This window comes from Mya arenaria, chromosome 15 (genome assembly GCF_026914265.1).
Source record: "Mya arenaria isolate MELC-2E11 chromosome 15, ASM2691426v1".
In the NCBI taxonomy this organism is placed as follows: Eukaryota; Metazoa; Mollusca; class Bivalvia; order Myida; family Myidae; genus Mya; species Mya arenaria.
This window is the reverse complement of record NC_069136.1, coordinates 47907208-47926954: the sequence shown is the minus strand read 5'-3', so window position 1 is coordinate 47926954 and position 19747 is coordinate 47907208. Positions and strand designations below refer to the sequence as shown.

The 19747-nt window shown below is 36.4% G+C and overlaps 1 protein-coding gene across 2 annotated transcripts; it reads right to left on the bottom strand.

Annotated features, from left to right (window-relative positions):
* Positions 1 to 1517: 1517 nt before the first annotated feature.
* On the bottom strand, positions 1518 to 10735 carry LOC128220208 (sporozoite surface protein 2-like). Of its 2 annotated transcripts, none has more exons than XM_052928496.1 (5): positions 10538 to 10735; positions 4081 to 4154; positions 2835 to 3374; positions 2424 to 2561; positions 1518 to 2256 (listed from the first exon to the last, which is right to left on the bottom strand). In XM_052928496.1, the coding sequence occupies exons 2-5, from the start codon at positions 4151 to 4153 to the stop codon at positions 1922 to 1924; spliced, it is 1086 nt and encodes a 361-aa protein (XP_052784456.1). In that variant the 5' UTR covers position 4154; positions 10538 to 10735; the 3' UTR covers positions 1518 to 1921. The 2 variants fall into 2 exon arrangements, with proteins under 2 accessions (XP_052784456.1, XP_052784457.1); XM_052928497.1 differs by lacking the exon at positions 10538 to 10735 and adding an exon at positions 10347 to 10529.
* Positions 10736 to 19747: the final 9012 nt, after the last annotated feature.

The window sequence follows — 19747 nt, the reverse complement described above, 5'->3', positions numbered from 1 at the left end:
TACTGATAAGCCATCATTCATCAGAGGTTTGACAATGATAAATCTAACGCATATCATCATCGCTCTGATGTACGAGAATGTCCATTATAAGGATTTGTTAGTGCATTTAGATATTAACATCGATATCATTTCTATGTTTCATTTATATTAATTAACAATTGTATTGTTTTTGCATGGATTATATTTTTGAATAACACCATATAAATAACGCTTCTATTATGATAAATGAAATGGAGGTAATAAAACAAAGAAAATTATAATTAAATAGCAATTTGATTAAATTGTTTCTGAAATATAAAAAAAAGCTCTTGATGAAGATGAGGAAAGAAAATATCAAGAAAATATTCAAACCTACCATTTTGTAACTTTAAAATGAAACATTATCAGTAGCAGTTGTTTGTGTGTTCAAGATAGATAGATAAACCTAACGTGGTAATATCACGTGATAACATCGACTAGCCAATCACGCATAAGGAATGAAATCTACGAGGTAGACATACCCAGTAATCTTTTTTAGTTTAGTTTAAACATATTTATTTTACAACGACTGTGAAACAAGTTATTACAACATTATAGTAATCACTCTCGTTGGCACGTTTTTACACGAGAGTGTGGTCTTGTGTTGTGGGGGAAACCGGAGAACCCGGAGAAAACCCACTTGTCCGGCTTGGTGACCACGAACCAAACTCACATGCGCCCGAGTTTGGTTCGTGGTCACCATACCTTGTTCATGATAGATGGCTTACCTCACAAGAACAATGAACTGCTTGTTTTATTGATCACCTTTCATATGCTTGAATCAGTACAATGTATTGATCAAATAAAGCCGTAGGCGGCAAATTGTTGTTGTACGATTTTACCACCTACATAAAAATGTTTTTCGTATAATTTAGTTGTAATATAGATGACGCAGCAAAAGGGTGTAGCTTTTCACTTGCGCACCTGTCGCATAACCGAAACTGCTTTGGTTGTTAGTGATGGCACGATGGTTTGGGGACACTGCCCTAGAATTTTTATGGCACTTTTTAGTCCGAAATTGTACATTTTTTCATTTTACTTCATAGAAATTAAAAGTAAACTTAATGATTTTAGAGTGTGCGAATGCCCCCCCCCCCCCCCTCTCTCTCTCGCTCTTCTAATCTCATAAGAAATCAATTTAGTATCATTATCCATAAAATAAGTATTCTAAAATGACGCGTTCATGCACGTGAGTCGTTTTACCCGGGGTGGTTAAAACAGAAAGCCAGGCCCTGTAAAAACTGCATGTCCATTAAGCAAGAATAGCCTGCAAAGCCATCTTGTATTTGCATTCCTGTGTTCCTAGTCTGTTAACAATACAGCTGTTATATGAGTTCAATCTTGTATTCGGTTACAGAACTATATATTAACTATATATAATTTACTTACATACCGTATACAAACATAATAAATACAATGGACAAGCACATTTTCATAGAAACATTTAGTTAGAACGGGAATATTTCAATTACACAAGTAGAAGAGAAACAAACTTTGCATAAACGAAAGGGAGAATGTTTATTATATATTGCAATTTCTTACAAATATTTTTCTTTAAAATCATATTTCTTATTTTTTTCAATTTTGAACGAAAACTATATCATATAATTTAGAGCCTTCACCAGGCAATTTAATAATATTACTGTTTTCTATGAATAAACGGTTGTATAGTTCGTTCGAATAATAATTATATTCAATTTCACATACCTTTCACAAAAACAACAGCAGTTTAATTAAACCCATTATATCATTTATAACAAATGTACGTCCAGTTCATATAGTTTATTATGATAATTGTTTTATATATGTTATGTAACATCGTCCACAGCTCTGTTTATCATTCAGTCATGGCACGTTCAATTTTCATGCAAGTTAGGGTTGCTTTGATCCGTCTGTGTATTCGTTACTTCTTCCACTGAATATATCCGAACCCGGCAATAAGCTCCATGTTCGTTGTATCCATGGTGGTCGTTTCAGTAGCTTGCTTCCCTTTTTTGCCCTTACCGCCTTTCCTCTGAACTTTTCCCTTCCGTTTGCCCTTTGACCCGCCCCCAGGCCCACCCATCACTTCGCCGGTCTCGGTATTAATGTCGACAGGTTTTAATTTTTTAATAACTTTCACTTTGGGACCCTTTGGCTGTCTCACACCGACGGCCTTTTTTCCCTTTTTTCTTTGCCGCCTTTCCAATCTTCGCAGCTTACGAGCCTTTTTCCGTTCCCGCGGCGTTAGTTTGTTACCTTTAATGATATTGAATATCCTACGTATATCATGCATATGAAAGGAGGAATTTAAATTGCTTACTAAAGGAAAATGTTTCATAGGCAATTTACTGTAAAGCTTATCTTTAACGCTGCACAAAACAGTTACTTCCTAAATAAAACCGGAAACTACACCCGAAACCTACCAGGTTCACACATGTCGTGTCTTTTACGCCAGCCAATGCACGGTGCAGGCATATTACCCTGTGTGTCACCTCCAAACGGGATACCTTCATTGGCAATTGCCTGCCCCGGGACCACCATGTTCGCTGTTTCGACTGCACCTGGAACGTTTTTATTTTGGAATGAAATAGAACAAAAGAGACTTTCAAGTACATTCTAGTGTTTGAGTGCGCCTTTCTTCCGCCCAGATTCTCTTAGCAACATCCGGTAGCGTTCCGTACTCCGCCTTGCTATCCAAAAAATTGGATTTACGGGCTGATACAGAAAGTGCCGAAAAAATCGGTAGATAGTTACGTAATGGCTTTAAACAGAGAAATGCGTTATTTGAACTGAAACGGATATACTTAACGGACGGTCAACAATACAAATACTACCCAGTTCATTCATTCCTGATCCGGCAAAAGCTGGTGTTTCTGGTTTCATCGGAAGTGACGGACCATTTGGTTTGATCTCTACCGGTGCCTCTTGGACGGAAGATTGTTCTGGTCGGCCGGAGGGTATGAGCGGTGCTCCCATGCCAACCATACTGCCGGTTTGTGGGTCCGTAGTAAGAGGTGAGCCGGGAAGGAATAGGTCGTTGAGCACATTGGCTACATCTAGTGGGTTGGTAGCTTCAGAAGCTGATTGTTTTGTGTTGTCAATATTTCCGCTCTGAGAATCGGACGGCTTATTTGGTGGAAAGTTGCTGTCGGGCGGAAAAGCAGTTGGGAATACAGAATCGATTTGAGTGTTTTGAGGGAGATTGGGGTCTAGATTTAAGTTAGTGTCGCCAGGGAAGCTCGGATCGACAGGGAAACTCGGATCGCCAGGGAAACTCGGATCGTTAGGAAAGTTAGGATCTGGGGGAAAGTTAGGGTCTGGACCAAAGTCGGGTGGGTTTAGATCAATAAACCCTTCCATTTGGAGCAATAAACCTGAAATTATAAAGTTGATGCATTAAATATATGGTGGAAAGAACATCTTAGCTGATAGGTATGAATTTTGTTTACACGTTGTTTATCGTCTGTAAGAACATGTAATTTAAATAGAGGTGTTAAAATGTTAAATTATTTTGTTTATTCGGGCAAAATTCATTGACGTCATGAGTGCGAATTGCAGATGTGCAAATTGTTATTTTATTATTACTGCTACTGCTACTGCTACTGCTTCCAGTACTTCTATTACTACTAACCACAACTACCAACTCTTACAATACAACGGTGTTACATACGAAATATGCTGTATATGTTAATCCAATGACTCGTTTCGCTACTATTTACTATTTCTATAAAAAAAGAGTCAAATAAATGTTACTGTTGCATTTCAAAGCTTTGCCCAAATTTCTCGAAACTTCTTAAACTTCACAGGCTTAAGTAGTTTATTTCAATGAGCCAAAATAATACTTAAATTGAATTTTGATATTTAAAATTGTTTATTTTGATAATCATAAAGATAATTCTTATTTAATGTACAAACAGTCTTAAAGAAGAAAATATTACGCATATTATTGAAAAAAATAGGGAGCTAAGCCTTACCCTGTTATAAAAGATTTAAGAAGTTTGGGGAAATTGGGGCTTAATTCTGAGACCTAGCGCGTATTTAAGACGTTAATGAACGTGGGCCCTGAGTAGAATAGTTTACCTGATTCAGTCCTTGGCAGAAGAGCCAGTAGAGTGATCGCCAGTTTAAACATTTTCCGAGACATTTCGGTCATACTGAAACAAATACAGTTGCATATAGCCAACTATATCAGCACAAAAACAATACATGATTAAAACTGTGAGATAATTCGCCCGGAAACCGGTTTATTACCCCCGCCCCTGGTGGGTCATTACTTAGCTTCGAAATGAATTGATCGAGCCAGTATAACCCACCTTTTACCAATGAGAATATTTTGTCTTGTAGCGCTGTGTTTCTTGTTTAATGTGTGTTGTCTTGTAGCGCTGTGTTTCTTGTTTAATGTGGGTTGTCTTGTAGCGCTGTGTTTCTTGTTTAATGTGGGTTGTCTTGTAGCGCTGTGTTTCTTGTTTAATGTGTGTTGTCTTGTAGCGCTGTGTTTCTTGTTTAATGTGTGTTGTCTTGTAGCGCTGTGTTTCTTGTTTAATGTGGGTTGTCTTGTAGCGCTGTGTTTCTTGTTTAATGTGGGTCGTCTTGTAGCGCTGTGTTTCTTGTTTAGTGCGGGTCGTGTTGTAGCAGTGTGTTTCTTGTTTAATGTGGGTCGTGTTGTAGCGGTGTGTTTCTTGTTTAATGTGGGTCGTCTTGTAGCGGTGTGTTTCTTGTTTAATGTGGGTCGTCTTGTAGCGGTGTGTTTCTTGTTTAATGTGGGTCGTCTTGTAGCGCTGTGTTTCTTGTTTAATGTGGGTCGTCTTGTAGCGCTGTGTTTCTTGTTTAATGTGGGTCGTCTTGTAGCGGTGTGTTTCTTGTTTAATGTGGGTTGTCTTGTAGCGGTGTGTTTCTTGTTTAATGTGGGTCGTGTTGTAGCGCTGTGTTTCTTGTTTAATGTGGGTCGTCTTGTAGCGCTGTGTTTCTTGTTTAATGTGGGTCGTCTTGTAGCGCTGTGTTTCTTGTTTAATGTGGGTCGTCTTGTAGCGTAGTGTATTTTGTTTAATGTGTGTTGTCTTGTAGCGCAGTGTATTTTGTTTAATGTGTGTTGTCTTATAGCGCAGTGTATTTTGTTTAATGTGGGTTGTCTTGTAGCGCTGTGTTTCTTGTTTAATGTGGGTTGTTTAATGTGGTTGTCTTGTAGCGCTGTGTTTCTTGTTTAATGTGGGTTGTCTTGTAGCGCTGTGTTTCTTGTTTAATGTGGGTTGTCTTGTAGCGCTGTGTTTCTTGTTTAATGTGGGTTGTCCTGTAGCGCTGTGTTTCTTGTTTAATGTGGGTTGTCTTGTAGTGGTGTGTTTCTTGTTTAATGTGGGTTGTCTTGTAGCGCTGTGTTTCTTGTTTAATGTGGGTTGACTTGCAGCTCTGTATCACTTGTTTAATGTAATTTGTCTTGTAACGCAGTGGTTTTTTTGCATGTGTATTGTCTTGCAGCGCTTTATCTCTTGTTTAATGTAATTTGTCTTGTAGCGCTGTGTATTTTTTTGCATGTGTATTGACTTGCAGCGCTGTATCTCTTGTTTAATGTATTTTGTCTTGTAGCGCTATGTATTTTGTTTAATGTGGGTCGTCTTGTAGCGCAGTTCATTTTGTTTAACGTGTGTTGTTTTGTAGCACAGTGTATTTTATTTAACGTGTGTTGTCTTGTAGCACAGTGTATTTTATTTAACGTGTGTTGTCTTGTAGCGCTGTATATTTTGTTTAATGTGTGTTGTCTTGTAGCGCAGTGTATTTTGTTTAATGTGTGTTGTCTTGTAGCGCAGTGTATTTTGTTTAATGTGTGTTGTCTTGTAGCGCAGTGTATTTTGTTTAATGTGTGTTGTCTTGTAGCGCAGTGTATTTTGTTTAATGTGTGTTGTCTTGTAGCGTAGTGTATTTTGTTTAATGTGTGTTGTCATGTAGCGCAGTGTATTTTGTTTAATGTGTGTTGTCTTATAGCGCAGTGCATTTTGTTTAATGTGGGTCGTGTTGTAGCGCAGTGTTTTTTGTTTAATGTGGGTCGTGTTGTAGCGCTGTGTATTTTTGTCTCTTGTTTGGTGTCTGTTGTTTCATAACCTTTGTGCCTTTTCCGTATATCTATAGTGTACGGGAATTGTTACTTTTCCGTACACTCAGCGTGTACGGGAACTTGTATATTTCCGTACATCCATAATATACGGGAAATGTAAAATCCCGTATATCCATCGTGTACGGGGGTGGAATAATCTCGTACTCTCAAAAGTGTACGGAAGAGCATGAATTCCCGTACACTCAACATGTACGGAGACCATACATGTCCGTCCACTCAAGATATACGGAGATGTACGGTGCCGTACATTCATCAAAATATTTTTAGTACTAGCCGTAAATCAACCCTACCAGCATTGCCGAATCTCATTTTTTATCATTAACATGTAGCTTTGATTTCATCAAAGGCTGTTAAAACCATAAAAGCCATACCTTGCTAACACATTGCTGTTTATCTACTTTACACGGAAAAATGTATACAAGTCAATGGTTTAAATGTTGTTCATATCATATATGCTCTCAAAAACACCAAATTACCTTACTTGATTACAAAATTCAAAACTATTTTATAACATGGATGTACGGGAAACAGTACATTTCCGTATATCCATAGTGTACGGTAATTGTTACTTTTCCGTACACTCAGCGTGTACGGGAACTGATATATTTCCGTCCATTATACATCCATAATATACGGGAATTGGACACGCCCGTATATTCATCGTGTACGGGAATGGTATAATCCCGTACACGATGAATATACGGAAGAACATAATTTCCCGTATTTTCAACATGTACGGAGACCGTACATGCCCGTACACTCAAGATATACGGAGATGTAAGGTGCCGTACATCCATCAAAATACTTTAAGTACTAGTCGTTAGTCAATCAACTCAGTATTGTCCAATTTACTAGTATTTATTTGTTATCAATCAGACCCTTTTTAATTTCATCAAAAGCTGTCGAAACCCATTAAAGCATTCAATTTTCTACAAAGGTGATTTTTACTGACACCATCCTTTTTTTACGTAACTGTGATTTTTTAAGTCAATGATATAAATGTCGTTCATATCATGTATGCTATCAAATTAAACACCCAAAAACCTAAATTGATTGCAGAATTCATTGTTTTATTATAACACTGATGTACGGGTTAGTACACGCCCGTACATCGAATCCCGTATACTCAAGATATGCGAGTTTTATGAATATACGGGTCCGAACACACCCGTATATTCAACATTCCGTACACTTACCGTACACATTGGGTGTACGGGTTTCAGTACATTCCCGTATATTCAACCATTTTCCGCAGTGAGAATTAACCATTTTTCATTTATCAAAATCTATTTTCAGTATGTATTTTGGCTAATTGAAATAAGCGACTTAAGCCTGTTACTCTTAGGAAGTTTCGAGAAATCGGGGCCTGTATTTGTATAGGGTAAATACACCTTTTGAGGACGTTAACATTTAAAAGGCCCGTTATATTGTTAACAGCCCGAGTTCATAATATTATTATTGCATTAAATATACACCATAAGTACATTTTGGGTTGAAAAAGCTGTTAAAGTCCCATTATGTTTTAGTGATGTAAATTTATCTTTTGTATTTATATCTAAATTATTTCTCGTAATCTTTTTGTTGTTTTAACCCTCACTGAAAACAGTGATTTGTTTATTATTTTAATTTATGACATCGAAATTACAGACAAAATACAGTTATAGTATACAATATGTTTTTGGTTCATTAGGGTGCAACCAAACACATGTTAAACAGGAAAAAATCCGTTAACCAACACCTAATCCACTAGACCACGAGAACTTTAACAAGAGCTGTCTTTAGACAGCGCGCTCGACTTCGCCGCTTTGACTTAGAAGTGAATATAATTATGATGTATGTGCCTGTCAAAAGCAATAAAAAATAAATAAAAAGTAAACAATGACAATAACTCTCGGTTGCCCAAAACACAATCTCAGGCAAGTTTTAGGAACATACACGTTTTAATTGTTTAAGGAATGATTTTATTTTACGAACAACTTTCAAAATGCAGAGCTCATCAGATGGTCGTTTTCCCGCGGTGAGGACAAACATGTGGTCAGTTAATGTATGTAGAAACTATGTTTAGAATATCGATTAGTTAATGTAGTTGAAACTATTTTTAGATTATCGGAACTTGTCGGTTCTATGAATGAGAATATGATTGTGCTTTTAAAAGTTTATTGATAAATTTAATGTTGTTTATGTTTTATGTAAGTACCTATATAGAAATAGTACTAGTGCTGTTATAAATGCTTCGTACTCTTTGGATGTTTTACAGGTTTAATCCGAACTACTTTGCTTCACCAAACGTGTGCATGACTCACTGTCGTATTAGGGCATGTGTGCTTATATAAATTGAAAGCCTAATGTCTAAAACTATGCCAAGAATACACCGGAACGAAGCTTTTATGCAAAAAAAAAATGAAAACATCTCATTATAAATATAAACGCCTAAAATCATAGAATGAATAATATCTTGTTATGGTGTAGCAGGTATATTATAGCATTTGAAGCATTAGCAACGCGAAACCTGAGATACAACTATTTTGACACTCAGACAATTTTTTTTTTTTTCTTATCTCATAAAAGTCAAATATAAATGCACCATTACAAATAAGCGTGCTTCAGGGTCACGTCTGGTTATAATAACAAACCCAGCAGGCGATGGGACACTTGCGGTCGGTAATAATTTCTGGAACATCATGGGCTAAACTCAGAGTGAATATCATTATGTATGTCACCTTCCTACCAGAACCTCCACTATTTTGACCCACATTAATCTGATAAATATAGCGATCTAAAAATAGTTATATCCTGCTAAAAATAAAACGCCGGGATACAGAATTTCAGCGCGGAAATAGCCGAACAAGCAAAAACTCATACTCGGAGTGCAATACAACCAATCTATGTTTATGGTTTCGACGTCATTCTGCTAAACATAGAGCGCATTGAGACAAAAAATGGGTTAAAACGACATGAATAGAAGTAGTTCTTTGGAGTTTGCGGTCTTAAGACTACCTGCGCGCATGCGTAGATAGTCTAAAAATGGCACTCTTATTTAAAATCAATACATACACATGTATAACAAACATAAATTTTGAATGATAAATCTTTAACTCTTTACTAAATAATGCATTTATGAAAAATATGAATTACTGATAACAAGATTGTAACCGTGTATATAATAGCTGAAAACGCACAAATATTAAATGACTGGTGAGTCCTAAAATATTTACAGTGATCAGCTATTGTCTCAATAGGTAGAAATACCGTGTTGTCTGCACCTTTCTTTCAAATTTTACACGGTATCCTTCATAAGAACCATTGATGTCGATATATATTCATCCTTTTCGATTGATTAAAAAAACGTACAAAGTGTGGTAAATCTTAATTGGGAGTAAAAGTGTATCTTTAAGCAATCTATTATTTAATCGCTTATATCATGATTGTTCGGGATCTCGTAATCATCGAAAATGCAACCATTTCTACGCTTTTCACGTAAACTGGTATCATTTAAACAGATGTGTGAGGCTGGCTTAACGTACGACTAGTGATATCGGTCATTCAAAAAATGATCAATGTCATGCCATAACAACACCGTACTGTGCTTTCAATGTCCTATTAGGACATTCAAGTTTTTCATTTTTTGCATGTTCGATATCGAATTTCGCACGAAGTAAAGATAATATTAAATGTCGAATATCCAATGTTTTGCCAATCCAATTCCAGCAAGACATTCATTTTTTTCATTTTATGAATGTCCAATGTTCAAATTTCGTCCTAGCAAGACATTCAAATTTTCAGTGTTTAAAATGTCCCTTGTTTTTTCGAATGCTTTTAATGTCGATTGTCAAGCAAGTCATTCATTTTTTAATGTCGAATGTCCAAATTCGTTTCAGCATGACATACCGAATGCTGTTTGTTGAGATAACTTCAAACAACCATTAAACGTACATGCAATTGAGCGGTTATGAGTGATGGTTTGAATTTCTCTGAGTTCAACTTGAGGTTTGAAGATGCTTTTTAATTCCGAAATATTGACAGAAACTATATATATACATTTACATTTATCATTACCACATCTTAATTCCACACGCATATACAGAAGTGCGTATTCCACTCCTCTCCAATTCTATACGGCAGTGTTCCAATCTGACGTCATAAAACGAAACATTTCGACATTAAAGTATTATTTATTATGTTATAACAATGTTTTTTTTTTATTAAAACCAGTAGTGTATATAAAAAGGGTAATATTTACTGTATTTTGATCTGGAATGGACTTTTCGCGGATCGACTCTCGTGTATTTGCAGACTTTGATTTCACTCGAATTCCGTAATTTGAAGAAATTTAAATACATCCCCCGTAGTATGAACACAGTACTTATAACCCTATTATAATTTTAGCAGTGATAACTAGTAAGTCTATTTTCGAGTAAAGATATATCGAACCTCAAGTTGCTGTTTCTGCCTGTTGCAATTGCTTGTAACTTTCCTTGAAATAGTTTCAAAATAAATCCCAAAGCAGACACAAACAGTCCATGCTAAAACATATTGAGAATGTTTTATTTTCATGTAAGAACTTAGAGCTTTCCCCTATAAGGCCGATATAAAATATTTGTTCGTTTCTGGTGTCACTGTCCGAAACATAGGGAAGGTAGATCGGAATTGAAACGGCGCACTCCGTCGAAGCACGCTTTCTTTCTCGCAGTCTAATCTAACCAATGAAAACTGTATTTGAATAATGACCTCAACCGTTGTGAGCCTTTAGGACGCATATGTTGATTGTTCGTAGGTTTTGCACGATCAAAGTGATAAAGTCTAGTGATTTAAGGGAGCTGTAGCTATGGTGGTAGTGTTGGGCACTTTCAAGTCTGTTTTTAGTATTACGATATTTATCTAACCAAAAAAAGTATTGCAAATATTAACTAGATAGCTAGATTATTTTTCGAAAATTAAGTGGTTAACACGAAACAATTCGCGAACGCTATCAGGTTATGTTACGGCAGTAATATGCTACCATAAGAAACTAATAGACAACATTTCCCCTTCGTGTATTCTTTACATTGCAAAAGATTTCACAACAATACCAACAACAACAACAACATCAAGTTTTGGGTTTGATATAACTTGAAATTATAATATTAGTAAATGTGCAACGTGGTAAGTGTTTGTACGGTTTAAAGATGCATTCTTACTCCCAAATAAGATTTGCCACAATTAATACAATTGTTTAATATTCCAAATAGAATGAATACATGTCCAAAACAATGGTTCTTTGGAAGGATACCGAGATTTATTTGAAAGAAAGGTGCAGAATACACGGTATTTCTACCTTTTGAGACGATAGCAGATCACAGTAAATCTTTAAACACTCACCAATCACTTAATATTTTTGCGTTTTCAGCTATTAAATACTCAGTTACAACCTTGTTATAAGTAATTTATATGTTCCATAATTGCATTATTTAGTAAGTATTTAACAGTCTATCACTCAAAAGTCATGTTTGTTATGCGTGTGTATATGTATTGATATTAAATAAAAGTGTCACTTTAACAAACGAGAGCAATTTATGGGAAATAATATTTTATTGTAATTGTGTTTAATAGTTCATGCTCAGAGTAGGTCCATGATACTTTGTCGCGCCTCGAAGTTTATTTTCGTGAACGTTAAAAGTTAAAACCAAATTTAAAAATTAGAGCTTTCTTGAAATACTTCTGTCGTGTCTATGGAATATTCAAAACCAATCTTGACAATATCATCATGGCCAAGCCAAGCTTGTTTTTTTTTTTTTTTTAAATACGTCGAGTATATATTCTAAAGATATTTTTTGTTTAGTATTAGTTTCTCGATACAGTCGAAACTCGGAATTGCTTTCATTCATTATAAATAAATCGGTCCTTTAAAATCCAGATCGAGCCAACGAGGAATTCGAGTCAAGCGAGTTCGAGCCAACGAGGAATTCGAGTCAAGCGAGTTCGAGCCAACGAGGAATTCGAGTCAAGCGAGTTCGAGCCAACGAGCTTCGACTGTATCATTTTCTGACATAAAATCATACCGAAAAGATATAGTGATAAAAAACACAAAAACAAAGGGTGGTTGAGAGGCAAATCATAATGGCAGTTAAGGAATACCGTGAAAACAACAATTTTTGCTACGCCTTACGAATACATTAAACTGATGTAAATTGTTACATGAAAGTAATTAACTATGTTAATTTTGTTTTTACGAAGTCATCCATTATGAAAACATGGTGATGAATAATCGTAATCAATTGTGCAAAAAAACAAACACTGCATCGCGGTTTTCATTTGTTTTCATGTGTTATACTGTGGTTTCTCTTACGTAAATACGTCGTTTTCAAGTTTCATACGTCAACATTTTATTTAAATTCCCTTAATCCATCATTGTCTTCGAATGGACTTTGAAATCTTACTTATTTTACCCGAATGACGACCCCGCAATTGTGGATGCGCTTTTTCTCTAAGGTTTGGTTGGTCTGGGAAGAGCTATCACAATTATATTATTTATATTATCGGCTTGTATATTTCAAACGTTTAACTCATACAACGGTAGCCGACGTTTAAACCGGTGTAAATTATGCAGGGAACCAGACAATTTAAATATTAACTCTTGTTTAATGTGGGTCGTCTTGTAGCGCTGTGTCTCTTGTTTAATGTGGGTCGTCTTGTAGCGGTGTGTTTCTTGTTTAATGTGGGTTGTCTTGTAGCGCTGTGTTTCTTGTTTAATGTGGGATGTCTTGTAGCGCTGTGTTTCTTGTTTAATATGGGTCGTCTTGTAGCGCTGTGTTTCTTGTTTAATGTGGGATGTCTTGTAGCGCTGTGTTTCTTGTTTAATGTGGGATGTCTTGTAGCGCTGTGTTTCTTGTTTAATGTGGGTTGTCTTGTAGCGCTGTGTTTCTTGTTTAATGTGGGTCGTCTTGAAGCGCTGTGTCTCTTTTTTTAAGTGGGTCGTCTTGTAGCGCTTTGTCTCTTGTTTAATGTGGGTTGCCTTGTAGCGCTGTGTCTATTGTTTAATGTGGGTCGTCTTGTAGCGCTGTGTCTCTTGTTTAATGTGGGTTGTCTTGTAGCGCTGTGTTTCTTGTTTAATGTGGGTCGTCTTGTTGTGCTGTGTATTTTTTTTAATGTGGGTTGTCTGCTACAGTGTTTCTTGTGGGTCGTCTTGTAGCGCTGTGTTCCTTGTTTAATGTGGGTTGTCTTGTAGCGCTGTGTTTCTTGTTTAACTGTGTTTTGTCTTGTAGCGCTGTGTTTCTTGTTTAATGTGGGTTGTCTTGTAGCGCTGTGTTTCTTGTTTAATGTGGGTTGTCTTGTAGCGCTGTGTTTCTTGTTTAATGTGGGTTGTCTTGTAGCGCTGTGTTTCTTGTTTAATGTGGGTCGTGTTGTAGCGCTGTGTTTCTTGTTTAATGTGGGTTGTCTTGTAGCGCTGTGTTTCTTGTTTAATGTGGGTCGTGTTGTAGCGCTGTGTTTCTTGTTTAATGTGGGTCGTGTTGCAGCGCTGTGTTTCTTGTTTAATGTGGGTTGTCTTGTAGCGCTGGGTTTCTTGTTTAACTGTGTTTTGTCTTGTAGCGCTGTGTTTCTTGTTTAATATGGGTTGTCTTGTAGCGCTGTGTTTCTTGTTTAATGTGGGTTGTCTTGTAGCGCTGTGTTTCTTGTTTAATATGGGTTGTCTTGTAGCGCTGTGTTTCTTGTTTTATGTGGGTCGTGTTGTAGCGCTGTGTTTCTTGTTTAATGTGGGTTGTCTTGTAGCGGTGTGTTTCTTGTTTAATGTGGGTCGTCTTGTAGCGCTGTGTTTCTTGTTTAATATGGGTTGTCTTGTAGCGCTGTGTTTCTTGTTTAATATGGGTTGTCTTGTAGCGCTGTGTTTCTTGTTGAATGTGGGTTGTCTTGTAGCGCTGTGTTTCTTGTTTAATGTGGGTTTTCTTGTAGCGCTGTGTTTCTTGTTTAATGTGGGTCGTGTTCTAGTGCTGTGTTTCTTGTTTAATGTGGGTTGTCTTGTAGCGCTGTGTTTCTTGTTTAATGTGGGTCGTCTTGTAGCGCTGTCTCTCTTGTTTAATGTGGGTTGTCTTGTAGCGCTGTATTTCTTGTTTAATGTGGGTCGTGTTGTAGCGCTGTGTTTCTTGTTTAATGTGGGTTGTCTTGTAGCGCTGTGTTTCTTGTTTAATGTGGGTCGTGTTGTAGCGCTGTGTTTCTTGTTTAATGTGGGTTGTCTTGTAGCGCTGTGTTTCTTGTTTAATGTGGGTCGTGTTATAGCGCTGTATTTCTTGTTTAATGTGGGTTGTCTTGTAGCGCTGTGTTTCTTGTTTAATGTGGGTTGCCTTGTAGCGCTGTGTTTATTGTTTAATGTGGGATGTCTTGTAGCGCTGTGTTTCTTGTTTAATGTGGGTCGTGTTGTAGCGCTGTGTTTCTTGTTTAATGTGGGTCGTGTTGTAGCGCTGTGTCTCTTGTTTAATGTGGGTTGTCTTGTAGCGCTGTGTCTCTTGTTTAATGTGGGTTGTCTTGCAGCGCTTTATCTCTTGTTTAATGTAATTTTTCTTGTAGCGCTGTGTATTTTTTTGCATGTGTATTGACTTGCAGCGCTGTATCTCTTGTTTAATGTAATTTGTCTTGTAGCGCTGTGTATTTTGTTTAATGTGGGTTGTCTTGTAGCGGTGTGTTTCTTGTTTAATGTGGGTTGTCTTGTAGCGCTGTGTTTCTTGTTTAATGTGGGTTGTCTTGTAGCGCTGTGTTTCTTGTTTAATGTGGGTTGTCTTGTAGCGCTGTGTTTCTTGTTTAATGTGGGTTGTCTTGTAGCGCTGGGTTTCTTGTTTAATGTCGGTCGTGTTGTAGCGCTGTGTTTCTTGTTTAATGTGGGTCGTCTTGTAGCGCTGTGTCTCTTGTTTAATGTGGGTTGTCTTGTAGCGCTGTGCCTCTTGTTTAATGTGGGTTGTCTTGCAGCGCTTTATCTCTTGTTTAATGTAATTTGTCTTGTAGCGCTGTGTATTTTTTTGCATGTGTATTGACTTGCAGCGCTGTATCTCTTGTTTAATGTGGGTTGTCTTGTAGCGCTGTGTATTTCGTTTAATGTGGGTCGTCTTGTAGCGCAGTTCATTTTGTTTAACGTGTGTTGTTTTGTAGCACAGTGTATTTTATTTAACGTGTGTTGTCTTGTAGCACAGTGTATTTTATTTAACGTGTGTTGTCTTGTAGCGCTGTGTTGTTTGTTTAATGGGTTCTGTCTTGTAGAGAAAAGTATTTTGTTTAATGTGTGTTGTCTTGTAGCGCAGTGTATTTTGTTTAATGTGTGTTGTCTTGTAGCGCAGTGTAATTTGTTTAATGTGTGTTGTCTTGTAGCGCAGTGTATTTTGTTTAATGTGTGTTGTCTTGTAGCGCAGTGTAATTTGTTTAATGTGTGTTGTCTTGTAGCGCAGTGTATTTTGTTTAATGTGTGTTGTCTTGTAGCGCAGTGTATTTTGTTTAATGTGTGTTGTCTTGTAGCGCAGTGTATTTTGTTTAATGTGTGTTGTCTTGTAGCGCAGTGTATTTTGTTTAATGTGTGTTGTCTTGTAGCGCAGTGTAATTTGTTTAATGTGTGTTGTCTTGTAGCGCAGTGTATTTTGTTTAATGTGTGTTGTCTTGTAGCGCAGTGTATTTTGTTTAATGTGTGTTGTCTTGTAGCGCAGTGTATTTTGTTTAATGTGTGTTGTCTTGTTCCGCAGTGTAATTTGTTTAATGTGTGTTGTCTTGTAGCGCAGTGTAATTTGTTTAATGTGTGTTGTCTTGTAGCGCAGTGTATTTTGTTTAATGTGTGTTGTCTTGTAGCGCAGTGTATTTTGTTTAATGTGTGTTGTCTTGTAGCGCAGTGTATTTTGTTTCATGTGTGTTGTCTTATAGCGCAGTGTATTTTGTTCAATGTGGGTCGTGTTGTAGCGCAGTGTATTTTGTTTAATGTGTGTTGTCTTGTTCCGCAGTGTAATTTGTTTAATGTGTGTTGTCTTGTAGCGCAGTGTATTTTGTTTAATGTGTGTTGTCTTGTAGCGCAGTGTATTTTGTTTAATGTGTGTTGTCTTGTAGCGCAGTGTATTTTGTTTAATGTGTGTTGTCTTGTAGCGCAGTGTATTTTGTTTAATGTGTGTTGTCTTATAGCGCAGTGTATTTTGTTTAATGTGTGTTGTCTTGTTGCGCAGTGTATTTTGTTTAATGTGTGTTGTCTTGTAGCGCAGTGTATTTTGTTTAATGTGTGTTGTCTTGTAGCGCAGTGTATTTTGTTTAATGTGTGTTGTCTTGTAGCGCAGTGTATTTTGTTTAATGTGTGTTGTCTTGTAGCGCAGTGTATTTTGTTTAATGTGTGTTGTCTTGTAGCGCAGTGTATTTTGTTTAATGTGTGTTGTCTTGTAGCGCAGTGTATTTTGTTTAATGTGTGTTGTCTTGTAGCGCAGTGTATTTTGTTTAATGTGTGTTGTCTTGTAGCGCAGTGTAATTTGTTTAATGTGTGTTGTCTTGTAGCGCAGTGTATTTTGTTTAATGTGTGTTGTCTTGTAGCGCAGTGTATTTTGTTTAATGTGTGTTGTCTTGTAGCGCAGTGTATTTTGTTTCATGTGTGTTGTCTTATAGCGCAGTGTATTTTGTTTAATGTGGGTCGTGTTGTAGCGCAATGTATTTTGTTTAATGTGGGTCGTGTTGTAGCGCTGTGTATTTTTGTCTCTTGTTTGGTGTCTGTTGTTCCATAACCTTTGTGCCTTTACGTAGGAATTCTGCAGAGCCTGTATTTTATAGTATTTCTTAGTCGTACAGTACGCTTCTTATGAGTTTCCGGGGACACACGTAAAGTTAATGGCAAAACCTATCCGATAAAACCTTGACGATATTTTTATTGAAACGAAGTAACAAAAATATGCCTGGAAATTTACGATCTTTGTATACGATATCTATTGAAACGCTCTGATTAAGTCAAGTTAAATACCAAAAATATTACGACATTATTAATCGTAATCATTTCAAAATCGATTTGCATAACGGATTGTCAGACGCTAATCTGGAACACTGAAGTTTCATAACTCTTACGTCTGTTGTACTTGATTAATGTGCGTATTATAAAGTGAAGAACAAATTTGATTGATCATAAAGTTTTTATTCTAATTCTGTAACATTTTATTTCGAAACGTGTGTTTCACTTTCGCCAGTCCATATTTTTTACAGCACTGAAGGCATATATATAATCAGGAAATGAAGACGTAGATCCTCAGCACATTTAGAGTACCATATTTCTAAAGAATCGCAGTGTAAAATATTGTACGTGGTACTGTTATCAAAGCATCTTTTTTAATTGTTATCACAACATTAAAAAAATATTTTAAAGCATGGGTGTACGTGAAACAGTACATTTCCGTATATCTATAGTGTACGGGAATTGTTACTTTTCCGTACACTCAGCGTGTACGGGAACTTGTATATTTCCGTACATCCATAATATACGGGAAATGTAAAATCCCGTATATCCATCGTGTACGGGGATGGAATAATCTCGTACTCTCAAAAGTGTACGGAAGAGCATGAATGCCCGTACACTCAACATGTACGGAGACCATACATGTCCGTCCGCTCAAGATATACGGAGATGTACGGTGCCGTACATTCATCAAAATATTTTTAGTACTAGCCGTAAATCAACCCTACCAGCATTGCCGAATCTCATTTTTTATCATTAACATGTAGCTTTGAATTCATCAAAGGCTGTTAAAACCATAAAAGCCATACCTTGCTAACACATTGCTGTTTATCTACTTTACACGGAAAAATGTATACAAGTCAATGGTTTAAATGTTGTTCATATCATATATGCTCTCAATAACACCAAATTACCTTACTTGATTACAAAATTCAAAACTATTTTATAACAAGGATGTACGGGAAACAGTACATTTCCGTATATCCATAGTGTACGGTAATTGTTACTTTTCCGTACACTCAGCGTGTACGGGAACTGATATATTTCCGTCCATTATACATCCATAATATACGGGAATTGGACACGCCCGTATATTCATCGTGTACGGGAATGGTATAATACCGTACACGATAAATATACGGTAGAACATAATTTCCCGTATTTTCAACATGTACGGAGACCGTACATGCCCGTACACTCAAGATATACGGAGATGTAAGGTGCCGTACATCCATCAAAATACTTTAAGTACTAGTCGTTAGTCAATCAACTCAGTATTGTCCAATTTACTAGTATTTATTTGTTATCAATCAGACCCTTTTTAATTTCATCAAAAGCTGTCGAAACCCATTAAAGCATTCAATTTTCTACAAAGGTGATTTTTACTGACACCATCCTTTTTTTACGTAACTTTGATTTTTTAAGTCAATGATATAAATGTCGTTCATATCAAGTATGCTATCAAATTAAACACCCAAAAACCTAAATTGATAACAGAATTCTTCTTTTATTATAACACTGATGTACGGGTTAGTACACGCCCGTACATCGAATCCCGCATACTCAAGATATGCGAGTTTTATGAATATACGGGTCCGAACACACCCGTATATTCAACATTCCGTACACTTACCGTACACGTTGGGTGTACGGGTGTCAGTACATTCCCGCATATTCAACCATTTTCCGCAATGAGAATAAACCATTTTTCATTTATCAAAATCTATTTTCAGTATGTATTTTGGCTAATTGAAATAAGCGACTTAAGCCTGTTTCGCTTAAGAAGTTTCGAGAAATCGGGGCATGTATTTGTAAAGGGTAATTACACCTTTTGAGGACGTTAACATTTAAAAGGCCCGTTATATTGTTAACAACCCGAGTTCATAGTATTATTATTGCATTAAATATACACCATAAGTACATTTTGGGTTGAAAAAGCTGTTAGAGTTCCATTTTGTTTTAGTGATGTAAATTTATATTTTGTATGTATATCCAAATGACTTCTCGTAACCTTTTTGTTGTTTTAACCCTCATTGAAAACAGCGATTTGTTTATTATTTTAATTTATGACATCGAAATTACAGACAAAATACAGTTATAGTATACAAAACGTTTTTGGTTCATTAGGGTGCAACCAAACACATGTTAAACAAGAAAAAAATCTGTTAACCAACTCCTTATCCACTAGACCACGAGAACTTTAACAAGAGCTGTCTTTAGACAGCGCGCTCGACTTTGCCGCTTTGACTTAGAAGTGAATACAATTATGATGTACGTGCCTGTCAAAAGCAATAAAAAAATAAATAAAAAGTAAACAATGATAATAACTCTCGGTTGCCCAAAACACAATCTCAGGCAAGTTTTAGGAACATACACGTTTAAATTGTTTAAGGAATGATTTTATTTTACGAACAACTTTCAAAATGCAGTGCTCATCAGATGGTCGTTTTCCCGCGGTGAGGACAAACATGTGGTCAGTTAATGTATGTAGAAACTATGTTTAGAATATCGGTCAGTTAATGAAGTTGAAACTATTTTTAGAGTATCGGAACTTGTCTGTTCTATGAATGAGAATATGATTGTGCTTTTAAAAGTGTATTGATAAATTTAATTTGTTTATGTTTTATGTAAGTCGCTATATAGAAATAGTACTAGTGCTGTTATAAATGCTTCGTACTCTTTGGATGTTTTACAGGTTTAATCCGAACTACTTTGCT

Bases quoted from the DNA above. Each gene is read 5' to 3' on its own strand.
- LOC128220208 (XM_052928496.1), bottom strand. From the start codon at position 4,153: ATGACCGAAATGTCTCGGAAAATGTTTAAACTGGCGATCACTCTACTG. The intron at 3,375-4,080 runs GTAAACTATTCT...TTATAATTTCAG, and splicing joins TCTGCCAAGGACTGAATCAG to GTTTATTGCTCCAAATGGAA. The intron at 2,257-2,423 runs GTAGGTTTCGGG...ATATCATTAAAG, and splicing joins ACACGACATGTGTGAACCTG to GTAACAAACTAACGCCGCGG.